We start from the raw sequence: 12,921 nt of genomic DNA on the forward strand, positions 1-12,921 counted from the left end.
ATCAAACGTACTCCTTGGCTGAAAATCCCAGAAAATCTCATTAAATTTGTACCAAAAATCAAATTAATTAACTTTCCAAAATTTTATTGAATACCAAATCAGAATTGATTATTTTTTGTAAATAATTTCATGAAATTTGGTATATAACTAGTTTTTGGCCCATGTGATGCACGGATTCATCTTAACATATAAATATTAACAAAAATATAATCTAATAATTACAATTAATGATATAAAGGTGCTATATAAATTAAATATTATTATTTTATTTTCACATTTACTTTAAATAATCTTTTTATAGATAAATATAATAATATAATTAAAATTAATATATTATAAATTATATTATATTTTTTATCAGTAAAAAAGGAGGAAGTGACACCTCAGCTCTATCGTTACTGTTTTCTATTATATATTGATAGGCAGAGAATTAGAAAGATTTTAGAGATTAATTTAAATTTTGTAGAACTCTTAGATATAGTATGGATAAATTAATATTTTTATAGATAAATATAATAATATAATAAAAAATAATATATTATATTATATTTTTTATCAGTAAAAAATAAGGAAGTGACACATCAGCTTCATCGTTACTGTTTTATATCATATATAGATAGATAGATATGCAGGGAATTAGAGAGATTTTAGGGATTAATTTAAATTTTGTAGAACTCTTAGATATAGTACGGATAAAATAATCTTTTTGTAGATAAATATAATAATATAATTAAAATTAATATATTATATTATATTATATTTTTTATCAGTAAAAAAGGAGGAAGTGGCACCTCAGCTCCATCGTTACTGTTTTATATTATATATAGATATGTAGAGAATTAAAGAGATTTTAGGGATTAATTTAAATTTTGTAGAACTCTTAGATATAGTACGGATAAAATAATCTTTTTGTGGATAAATATAATAATATAATTAAAATTAATATATTATATAATATTTTTTATCAGTAAAAAATGAGGAAGTGATACCTCAGCTCCATCGTTACTGTTTTATATTATATATAGATATGCTCTAATTTAAATTGATAATCTTTTATTGAAAAAGATACAAAACTTGACGGAAATATAAAGGGATAAAGTTTAAAAATACTCTTAAGGTAGACATTCAATAACAATAATACTCCTAAGATCTAAAATGGTACAATTAAGGTCACATAGTTGACATATTGGTACAATTTTACCCACACTAACAAACTTTTTTTAAGGCTTAAAAAAACAGACTTTTTTTACACCGTTTAAAATTTATGTTTAGATAGTCTACATGTCTATCCGTTTAAATCTCTTAATCAATTGCTTCCGTCCCTTCCTCCTCATCTCTAGATTTCACTTCACTTTACTTTTTCACTTCAATTCTTTTTTTTTTCATAGTCCATGAAATCGGAAAAGTCAACCTCCATCTGTGTAAAGGGCATCGATTTCATCCAAAATAGTTTGTCATTTGGAGTTTCAAGAGCATTGATACTTGTATAGCGGGGAAGTTAGCTATGGTACTGGGTTATTGTTGGACCAGTGATTTTTATCTGGTCAATGACCGATCAAGTGAACATCAAAATTATAGTAAACTTTAAATTCACATCTTTCAGATTTAATGGTGATTGACCAAACTCATTTGGTCACTCACTAACCACGTGAAATTTATATAGATAATCTGATAGGCTTACTAGGACTTTATATTTTTTCCCAGAGCGGTTTATAATTCGCCATTTTTTAATAGATCACTAGCGAATCAAAGTGAAATCAAACAAAAACCAAATGAAATAAACTATTTTGGGGCTTTTGCGTTTTTTATTAAAAGGTTTGAGCGATGATTTTAGATTTGGGAAATTCATAGTTTTACACTTGGTTACAGTAGTTGAATCTTCGTGAAGTAGAAGGAAGAAGAGACTCAAAATTTGATTAATTTAAAGGGCTAATTACTAATCTAGCCCATTTGAAGGGATCCAATAACATATTTGACTCATTTTGCTTCCATCTCACTAAATTAGACACTTTTATCCACTTTGAATAAGAATACCCTTATTTCAATTCACATTTTTCCTCAGACTTTCAACGTCTTCTTCGCGATTCCAAACCGACGAGAAGACGGTGGTTTATAGAGAGAAGAGATTATATTTCGTTCAACCTTTGAAGAATTAGTGTCTGTGGAAGATGATTAGGATGGAAATCTCAAAAAATGAGAAGAAAAAAATCTAACAATTAAACTGCTCCGATGTCGCATTTGTGACGAATTCGTCACAAATGCGACAAGAGTTGTCGCATCTACTACAAGAGTTGTCGCATTCGTGATTATTACTCAATTGCTTAGACATGTTAGATATGTAAATTGATCCCTTTAGTTGCGCTAGATATGTAATTTGCAGGAAAAAAAAGCATTATTAGGCTCCTAATCTTTCATTTTTGGTTCATTAAGCCCTTGATTTTTTATTTGGATACATTAAGCCTCTGATCGTTTATTTTTGCTCTCATTAAGCTCTTCATGACCATAAAAATTAATCAGGGCTTAATGAGATCAAAAATAAATGATGAGGGACTTAATATATCCAAATAAAAGATCAAGAGCTTAATAAACCAAAAAATGAAATATCAGGGACTTAATGATGTTTTTTTTTTTTTTGCCTAATTTAAATGAGTGAAATCTTATGAGCTAGCACACGTGGAATTAACAATGTAAAAGAGGATCTGTTAGTTAATTGGATTAATATGTCAACCGTGATCCTTAATTGTACCATTTTGGATCTTAGGGGCATTATTGCTTTTGGATATCAACTTTAGGGATATTTTTAACCTTATCACAAATATAAATAAATGCTATAAAAGTAAATAAAAACTAAAAGTCAATGAAACAAGGATTAAAACTACAAAATTAACACAAAATGACTCGAAACGCTATAAAACAATCTCGACGCCAAAAGATAAGAGTAAAATACCCCTATCAGACACACCAATACGTTCACAACTCGAGAGTCGATATATATCCTCCAACGAAGTTAGCGCGAACATCTTCACCGACTACCGAATTTGCGATTAGCAACATATAAATAGAATATGACTTCATAGTCAATGTATATACACATTTATTGCGGTTATTACTCAATTGCTTAGTGTTCTCGTCCTAAACTCTGTAACTTAGACCTTGTTCGATAAGCCACTTAGTGACGTAAATTAAAATATTAAGCACTTATTTAATTTAAATGTGTTTGATAACAATTATTTTTCTACCACTTAAATTAATAAATTAAGTTAAAAAACACTTATTTTGATAAGTCAAAATACTTAACTTAACATTTTAAGTTAAACATTATCAACTAATATTTTTATAATAATTATATCACTCAATATTTTCAGTATCTAAAATTCGTTACTTATTTTCCAGCACTTAATTTTCAATTTTATCACATAACACCTTAGACATCAAAATAGATTTAAGAATCAACGACCTCATCTTGATTCTTTTTCTGTCTTATTTCAGGCATAAATAGAGTTCCCACCGTCGGAGTACTATGACACATATTTAGTGGTATGAAGCACTAAACTTGTTTGTCAATTCTTGCACTTGCCTTTTAATGAGTAGGTTTCAACATTGAAAAGAAAGCTAAGCATATAATTATTCACCTTAACTTCCCTTTTCTAATTTTTTCTTAAAGTCTATTAGCTGGCCTATAATTTTTCAGATTCTGAGTATAAATTCTTGGCATAAATGGAAATTTTCATTATCAAATTGTATTTAATTCCTATCCAATTTACCCCACCTATTCAAATGTTTACAATGCCATTTCAACCACCAAAAAGCCCCAATTTTTTCTATTACTTGATAAAATATCAGTTGAGTGGTTGGATTTTGCCTTTTAAGATTATGGCATAATCTGAAATGATTACAATAACATCTTCTTTTCTCTTTTTCTTGCTTTCTTCTCTTTACTAATGACACTAGACAGACAATTGTGAATTTCACTTCTTTTTCTCCTCATTTCTTTGTATCAGTCACTGCAATTTTTTCATTTACTCACTTTCCTTTGTTTGCAAGTAATTTAATGGCTACTCATTCTTTGATCATCTTATAAATTGGGGTTAGTTAGCTGCTTGTTCATGTTTAAGAGTAATCCGACCGGAGTCAAGTTTCAGGCCGGACAATGAAGAAATCTCCGGTGCATCCGAACAAGTATGAGACTGGTGATTATGGTGTTGGCTATGAGTTTGATCCTCAACTTGACTTCTCACAGGTAAACATATTTTATAGGCTTAAAGACCAGTGGCGGAGGGAGGTGCAAGGGGTTCGTTGGGTCCCCCGTAACAGAATCCACTATAAGAGTGGTGATTCTAGGTAGGTTGCAAATGAGGCGGGATTACCCATTCCCGACGGGGATCCTCGTTTATTTTCCCCATAGGGTTGATGGAGATGGAGTGGAACTAGGGTTGTAACTAGAGCGGGATTCTCCATCTACTAGGGGCTTGCCCCAACAGGACGGAGAATCCTTATTAACTTTTCTCATATGGGGTGGAGGTGGATAAAAAAAATTCCCAAAGGTGGGAATGAGGCGGGGAAGGGACCTCTCTCTCACTTCCATGGGGATCTCCATCCCCATCCCGTCATGTTCACACGGAGATTCTCCGTGTGAATCCCTAGAAAAACTATTATTTTTATAGTGTTTTCATATATTATATATATAAAGTTATAGTTCCTTATTTTGTAGTGCACAATTAAATGACTTGAATCTTGAATAATTGAGCAATGAGAGAAAAGAAAAGAAAACATACTAATCGAATTAGTATTATATTTTCCTAATTGTATTATAGGATAAATATTAAAATTACACTAAAATAAATATTATTTACAATTTGAATAATGAAGAATAGTCTGAATCCCCAAAGGGTTGAGGCCGAAGATGATTTTTTCTCCATTTCATCAACGAGGACGGATGGAGGAGTAGTCCTCATTTCCATCCTGCCCTGTTTGCAACCTAAATGGAACCTCTCTCTCCACCCGGCCGGATCCCATTTCCATTTATAGAAAAAAAGATTAAATTTTTTCCATTTTATAAACGGGGATGGTGACCATAATTCTTCATTTAGATGGAGACAAGATTTGGAGAAGCATGTCCATCTCTGCTCTGTCTCATTTGCAACCCTAGTTAGAGGCGGCCTATGCCTGAAATTATTGTCTGTGATACTGCATTGCACCGATCCTAGCTCCGTCACTGCTTTCAATTATTTTGTTTGATGTCATAGTTATGCAAGTTTTATGGATTAATTTGACCAGTTCTTGGAAGAAGCAAAACAGCATGAGAGAACAATGAATCTTCAGAACTCAGCAGCAGAATCAGAAGCAGAAAAAGTTAGATCAACAGAAGATATAAAAAAGAGCAAGAAATCATGGAAGAAGTCTCTCTTCAAATGGTGGAAATCAGACACAAAAAAGAATGAGGCAACTAGCAGCAAGGAATCAGATAACAGCTCTCACATTTCAAGACCAAGAAAGGGTCATGTTTCCGGTCCGCTTTACGGAACTGGAAGACCGTTGGAGACGAAGCTCCACCGACAAACATCCGGGCCGCTCACTAACCTTTTCAACCCTACAAAGAGATTGGGGAAAGAGACACCATATATGAACCTTGATCAGCCAAATAATCCCAACGGAGTTAAATCATACGGACCTGTTTATTTGGTAACTTAAGTTCTAGTTCGATTATCATCTGAATCTGAATGGTCCCGAACCAGTTTAGTCCCGTAGCATTTTAGAAATCTCCAAAGTTAAGAGTAAGTAGGGTATTGAAATTTCAATCCCTAATGATTGATGTCCAAGCTATTGTCTTTAATCTTTATTTTACCCAAATCTGAACAGAATGATGCATAAAAAATGAATGTGTATTCCACTATATGATGGGAACCCACTTGATGCCAGTACTAGCTTTATCAATATGAGCAAAAAGTTTGAATCTTTATGGTATAATGGATCACTATAACCAAGGAAATTGATTCCTATGACTGAGGAAATTAATGTTTATATTATTAAATATTTAATTTTTTTTGTCAGAGTCAATGCATTTTCTTGGAACATTTTCTTGGCCCTTGACTCAGTCCATGCATATAGAGGAATACTTTCAACATGTAACACAAAAAAGAAGGAAAATATGACTCAATCATTAATTGACACGTGTCTAGAAACCGAATATCACTAAGGGTATTTGCTTGCTCCTTTTTATACTTCTGTTTTCCTTTTCATTTCAAAAATGAGATTTTTAGGTGTTTGATTAATGACCTGTTGTTTAAAGGCAGGGAATTCCTGCTTTTTGGAAAAGCAGTATTTTCCAACATCAAACAACAAACAACAAACCGTAACAGCAAACAACAACAACAAACAGTAGGTAAAACAAAAGAGCCCTAAATGATAGTGACGCATGTTAATATTGTTGAACTTGTATGACCTTGCTGTTGGGTTGATAGACCAATTTGAAATGGAAATTTCATTTTGGATGTATTTGATATTGTTTGTAAGTTAAAGGTTTCCATTTCATTTTGGATGTATTTGATATTGTTTGTAAGTTAAAGGACCAAATTAGTATTTATCCATATGTCGACCACATCCTTAGAGAACTCCAACTGTTGAAGGAAGATTTTTGACAAGCTTGACAAAGATAGGTGCCCACCAATTGGAATTATCTAAAAAGGAAGCTACATATATATATCTTGTTAAAGTGTACGTACAGTTGACAGAGACACAGACATGAAATAAGAAAGTTTGGAACTTTGCTCTCATCTGTCTGCCATGTTAACTGCACGTTCAAGAAAATGATTTGCACCAAACATACAGATTTTTGTTCGATTGGATTAGAGTCGGATCACGAATTCTCATCTCCAGCATTTAAATTCTAATGTGTTTGGTGTCAAAACTGCAAACTGTGAATAGGATAGGATAAGGTACTGAAATCACAATAGTGTTACGAATACACGTGGATCAATAAAATACTAAAAAAAATACTCCCACAGTCGAGTGTAACGGTTAAAGTCACATAACTAAGTCAGATAGAGTATCAAAGGTCACGCACATCATGACCCACGTTCTACGTTAGGATTAGCGGCATTGCAGGTGCTTTTAAGAAAACCGTTATTGACATTCTCATTAAGCGGCTGTCATGTGGTTCTCTACTCACATGTAGGGTGCACAATCTTAGATCTCATATAAATATAAGGTACATAGTACTCAAAACGTATTCTATTCATTCTACTTGTTCCTCTAAGTTTACATACTCCTCAGTACCATTCTTACAAATCGGGACGGGATCGCCGGTTCCTGACCCCTCTTTGACAGTTTGTAGGGCTGTAAATAAGCTGAGTTGCTGATGAGTGTTTTGATAAAAGCTCGACCGTATTTAGCTGGATTTATAAACGAGCCGAGTTTGAACACGGAAAAACTCGGCTCGAAAGCTCACAAACATACTCAATTATAGGTTCATGAGCAAGCTTGATTATAATGTTCATGAAGAAGATCGTGAGCAAGTTTGATATTTTTTAATATAATATTTTTATAAGAAGGAAATGTAAAACAACGTACTTTTGTGTAAACTTTAGTTTTGTAGATTGTAAAACTATGTATTTTTTGTATTAAAGAAATTTTTAATCAATATAATTAATTAAAATAATTAATGAGCTATTCATCAGCGAAGTTCATGAACTGAATTAACATGCTGCTTGCGAACAAAACTCGTGAACAATCTCGTTAACAGCTTGTAAGCAGCTCACGAATATAATGTTGAGTTCGAGCTCGTCAAATTGTTGTTGAGTCGAGCCTGAGTAGGCCAAAGCTCGACTCAGCTCGGTTACAACCTAACTGCTCAGTTCAAAATCCCTCACATCAGGTACAAATTTATCTCTATGGTTATTGGAGAAGAGCAGAATTCGCCTCCACGTATAAAATAGTGCAATTTTAAACTTAACATTACCCATCGGTGCAACTTAAGTATCGTTAACAGAAAATGTGTTATTTCAAGTTTTATTGTGTGGTCAGATCGCTATAGGTTGTTGGGCAATGAAAACATGAAATTACATATTGAAAAAAAAACTCATATTCTATCAAGGAGACTTAAAATTGCACCGCGTATTAAATGTTAGAGTTAAGATTATACTATTTTATACATGTAGACTAATTCCGTTCTCCCCGGTAACCATATCACTAAATTTATACCGTACCCCAAAAAAGATGATATGTCGTTATCACATTTTCTTTTGGACAGTTTGATGTCTGGTTCTTCATTCTGGATCAAACTAAAACTTCTCCAATGATAGATAAGCAAGCAAAGAGATTTAACACCTCTATGCAGCAAATATTGAATCAAGAATGTTAAGAAAAAACATAAGAAAATGGATTTTTCCACCTTCTTTAAACAGAGAAGCTAATCATCTAAATTAACACACAAACATTTACTCAAAACCAGAATCAACAACATCAAAGTAATCAAATCAAGCAAAGAGATCATCGTCATTACCTTTCATAAACAATTCTTCAGGATATAACAACTCAATTTCATCATCTACTTACAATACAACCAAATTGAAGCCAAATGTTGACGAGATAATGCAATAATATCTTCAGTCATCCATCCACAGCCACAATTCACATCAACTTCAACTACTATACACTAGGATTCGAACCCGAAATCTAACCGATAACGTTCTTCCTTGATTAAACATCAAGAGAAGTACTTGAACTACTACTAGGAGCAACCCTTTTTTCCCTACTCAATAGCCTCTTCAATGACCTTAACCTTTGTGTAGGCATTGGGGATTTTGATTCCTCCTCACCAAAATTATCACTCACTTGCAAAGGTATATCAATAACCAACATTTCATCATATCTATAATTACCTGATGATGATGATGATGAAGTAGCTCCTGCTTGAGCTTGAGCTTGAGCTTGAGCATGAGCAGAACCTCCTTCACCACCAGTGCTTACCTGAGTTTCATCTCCCCAAAACAACACATTTGTGGGAAAATTTGGGGATTCTGATGAATACCCAGAAATCAAAACTTCTTCATTCTCTTCCAAATCATTAGAATCAAAACTTGGGCATTCAAGTTTTGGGGCTACTGAGTTTCTGCAGAGAGGACAAGTGGAATGATATTGAAACCACATGTCTATGCAATCTACATGGAATCCATGGTTACATTTAGGAAGCAATCTTGCTTTTTCTCCTTGTAGGATATCAGATAAACACACTGCACATTCTAATCCATCTTTGAATTCTTCTGATTGGAAAATTACAATTGGGAGCGATCTGAGGACTGAGAGTTCTAGCCCTGTTCTTACTGGATCCTGGCCTGGATTGAAGACGAAACGGCGGCGGTTCCGGCGAGAAGGTGGACGAGTTGGCTCTTCAATTCTCCACCAAAACCATTTTGCATAAAGATGAAGAAAAAGAACAAATACCACTACTAGAAATAGAATTACTATTGCTACCACCATGATTTTTCCGGTGATTTCAACCGTTTCTGAGTTATCTAACTCCCCCATTTGAGAATTAGAAGAGAGACAAAGAAAAATCAAATGGGTTCTTTGCTCTTTCTTGTTTTCCCCCTTTTGATAAAGGTAGCTTCTTTAACGTTTAATGGAAGGAAAATGAGATAAACCCAGATGAGAATTTGAAGAGAAACTATGAAAAATGGAGGAAAAATCAAATGGGTTGTTTGGGGTTTCTGTGATTCATTGAAATTGAAAAACTAAAGTTTGAATCTTTATAGGTCAAATATGAATATGAATTAGGAAGAAGCAAAGAAGAAGACGAAATTTGGGTCTAAAAGGGGAAATAAGAAGATGGAATTCTTCTTTTTTGGGTATTCTTCTATTGTTAGTTATGGTTTGGTTGCCTTCTTGTTCTTCTTGATTGTTTTGACTCTTCTTCTGGTGGCTTTGATTTTGAACCATTTTTGAAGAAGGTTGAATTGGAATTTTCACTGTGTTAAATTTCTATTTTAAAAAGAAATAGTAAGTTTTTAAAAATGTCTACTTTTGGAATTATATTTAATAAAATAAAAGAAGACGATAAAAGGATAAAATGTACTTGGGGTCATGCTCAGAAACAGAATCATGGCATTTGATGTCTTATTTCTTCTCCATCATTACTTTGCATAATACCATTCACATGCATTGTCTATTTCATCTTCTTATTTCACATTTAAGTTTGTATTTAGTTGTTACAGATCCAAAAAATTTATGAAATACTTAAATTTAATATATTTTTATGGACAGATTTTAGAGAGTTGATGATAAGAAATAAGTCAACTAATACTATAAATTATTAAAGACCATTTTGATCATTCACTTGTAAATCATTCTATACTGATAAAATTGCACGATCTGATAGTTTTTACTAGACCTAATACATAAATAACCCTCTGAACTTGGTCAAATGTTGCAATTGCTCCCCTTCAACTTTCAATTGTAATAACTTACCCCTCAAACTTGTCCAAATGTAAAACATAACCCCTCAAACTTGTCCAATTATAAAATATAACCCCAAATTGTTGATATGGACTGCAATTGAAGAAACACGTGAAATACAAAAGCCGCAACGCTCGTGGAGTGTGATAATCAGATCTTTAGCGTGATACAAATCCAGAGAAACATTTTTACGGTTGCTTCAAGTACGGGATAAAAAAATTCCCAATTTGGGGTTATATTTTGCAATTGGACAAGTTTAAGAGGTAAGTTGTTACAATTGAAAATTAGAAGGGGCAGTTGCAACATTTGACCAAGTTCATGGGTTATTTGTGTATTAAGCCTTTTTACTATTGTTAACAATTCAGAGTTCGTTAAAGAATTCATATTTCTTTTTGAAGGATAAAGAAATCATATTTTGATCAGAAAATCCATTTGGCTCTCTAAACTTACGTCTCAAAGTTTATTCGAACTTTAAATTATAAAAAAAATCATCAATCAAGTCTCTGAACTAACTAAAAATCATTAACTGAGTCTCAATTCTAAACAAAAATCATCAATTGAAGTCTCATCGAAAATCATTCGGTTGAACTATTTCCGAACTTCTTCCCTAGACTTATTTTGAATCAACACATAGATTATTATTGTCTATATTTTAGAATAAGATAAAGATTTAATTGATGATTTTTACTTAGTTCACATGATTGATGATTTTGATAGTTTATGATCTTAATTGACTTTGAAACTTTAATTTAGGGATCCAAATAGATACAATGCCTTTTGATAATTTTGTTAATAATATATTATAGTGTGAAGTATCAAAATAAAACTGCTATCATGAATTGATTCTAAACATTCATGACTCTAAACCTAGCTGTTAAAAAACTCTCATCTTTTTCATTCAAGTGTTTTAGTTTTTTTTCCCTGTTTTTAGCTCGAAAATACTCATTCTTGATTTTGTTTTGTTTTCTTATTAGATAAATCTTTTGATTCATCTACTATGATAAATTTAGTATTTTTTCTTTATTTATAGATTTTTTGTTCTTTCTTCTTTTATGCATAGTTGTTGTTTATCTCTCTATATGAGTGATTGTCACGTAATGATCCAATTCGGAACAGGTGGCATCGGAGTAGAATGTTTGAGAAAGAGCTTTGTTGCATAAAGCACAAATATTTAATTATTTATTTTTCAATTAAATTTATATAAAAATAAATTAAAAGTCAGCATCTAATATTTGGGTAGCTGAGCTATAATCAACAAAAATATTATAAACAGAATCTTTAAATATTCAAAAGCTTATATTATATTGAACATTTTGATGATAACTATAGGTAGACTAGATAAATAGGTTTATTTTATTATTATTATTATTTTGTCTTTTATATCTCCTAATAAGGAGACATATCCAAATGGACTCAAGTTTTCAAATTCAAACTCACAATGAATTTAGCCTATTAAAATAATTATTCAAATTTCATAAACCTCTGTCCCCCAAAAACAAAAGGTTATAAATTAAATTAATATCTATAGAAATCCTAGTAATATATTCATTTGAAGTCAGATTTAAATTACAATTATTTTATTATAGATTATCAATTACATGCTTTGAGCAGATGGCTGCATTTTGAATTTTGAATTTGGAGTCTCTTTTTTTAAATGAATATTTAATACTATGATTAACAAAAAAAAAAAAAAGTGAAATTTATTTTGATTTTCATCATTCCACGAGTAATGGCAAAAAAATTTGATAAATTTTATTATTGTGTTCTTTTACTTCTATTGTTAATATTATTAATTAATCAATTTATTTGAATACATGCAACAAAAATTAATATAATGGATCGAAACAAAAATAAAAGTAGAAGTTTGATATTAATGATATTAATTATTTAAGCACGAGGAAATCATTTACATTTTGGCAACCACACGAAATATAAGTTTGAAGGTCGGCCGCAAAGCCATCAATGAATAATCTTCAATTTTTTTTTTTTTTTTGACAATTCTAGATTAATATTACTAGTCCTGTGACTATATAATAAAGTAACTTTTTTTTGGGGAAAGAAATGGAGTATTTTTTTTTTTTTTTGAAAGAAATCATTGTATCTACTCTCCATTGTTCTGCTATTTATATCTTTTTCGAATTTAGCAAGAGCGGAAACGATTTATTTTATACGTGGATCAATATATCTGTATGGTTGCAACAAAAGAAAGGATTCAGAACCAAATATTCGTAAGGGTCTAAATGATGAAGATTCGATTGCAGTTGCTTTTTTGCGGATTAAGATTTCGATGAAGTATATGTTTTATTGTTTTTCTGTGTGCTCTATACCTTGTCACACCCGACCCTAAACGACCTCAATCGGCATCGGGTGTGAAATAGAAAGATCATAATCAATACTTAGGAGTCTCCAATTTATCCAAATATCATTATATCACAATTGTAATACCAAAGTTCTAACCCTAATTCTAAC

The 12,921-nt window shown here is 31.8% G+C and overlaps 2 protein-coding genes across 2 annotated transcripts; one reads left to right on the forward strand and one right to left on the reverse strand.

Annotated features, from left to right (window-relative positions):
- The first annotated feature begins 3,868 nt into the window (after nucleotides 1-3,868).
- LOC136224030 (uncharacterized) lies at nucleotides 3,869-6,025 on the forward strand. The gene is made up of 2 exons (XM_066012242.1): nucleotides 3,869-4,240; nucleotides 5,278-6,025. The coding sequence occupies exons 1-2, from the start codon at nucleotides 4,151-4,153 to the stop codon at nucleotides 5,689-5,691; spliced, it is 504 nt and encodes a 167-aa protein (XP_065868314.1). The 5' UTR covers nucleotides 3,869-4,150; the 3' UTR covers nucleotides 5,692-6,025.
- A 2,441-nt stretch (nucleotides 6,026-8,466) lies between these two features.
- On the reverse strand, nucleotides 8,467-9,907 carry LOC136224948 (RING-H2 finger protein ATL3). Its single transcript, XM_066013374.1, has one exon. The coding sequence runs from the start codon at nucleotides 9,523-9,525 to the stop codon at nucleotides 8,698-8,700; it is 828 nt and encodes a 275-aa protein (XP_065869446.1). The 5' UTR covers nucleotides 9,526-9,907; the 3' UTR covers nucleotides 8,467-8,697.
- Nucleotides 9,908-12,921: the final 3,014 nt, after the last annotated feature.

The sequence above is a fragment of the Euphorbia lathyris genome, chromosome 3 (genome assembly GCF_963576675.1).
Source record: "Euphorbia lathyris chromosome 3, ddEupLath1.1, whole genome shotgun sequence".
Classification (NCBI taxonomy): domain Eukaryota; kingdom Viridiplantae; phylum Streptophyta; class Magnoliopsida; order Malpighiales; family Euphorbiaceae; genus Euphorbia; species Euphorbia lathyris.

Bases quoted from the DNA above. Each gene is read 5' to 3' on its own strand.
- LOC136224030 (XM_066012242.1), top strand. From the start codon at position 4,151: ATGAAGAAATCTCCGGTGCATCCGAACAAGTATGAGACTGGTGATTAT. The intron at 4,241-5,277 runs GTAAACATATTT...TAATTTGACCAG, and splicing joins CTCAACTTGACTTCTCACAG to TTCTTGGAAGAAGCAAAACA.
- LOC136224948 (XM_066013374.1), bottom strand. From the start codon at position 9,525: ATGGGGGAGTTAGATAACTCAGAAACGGTTGAAATCACCGGAAAAATC.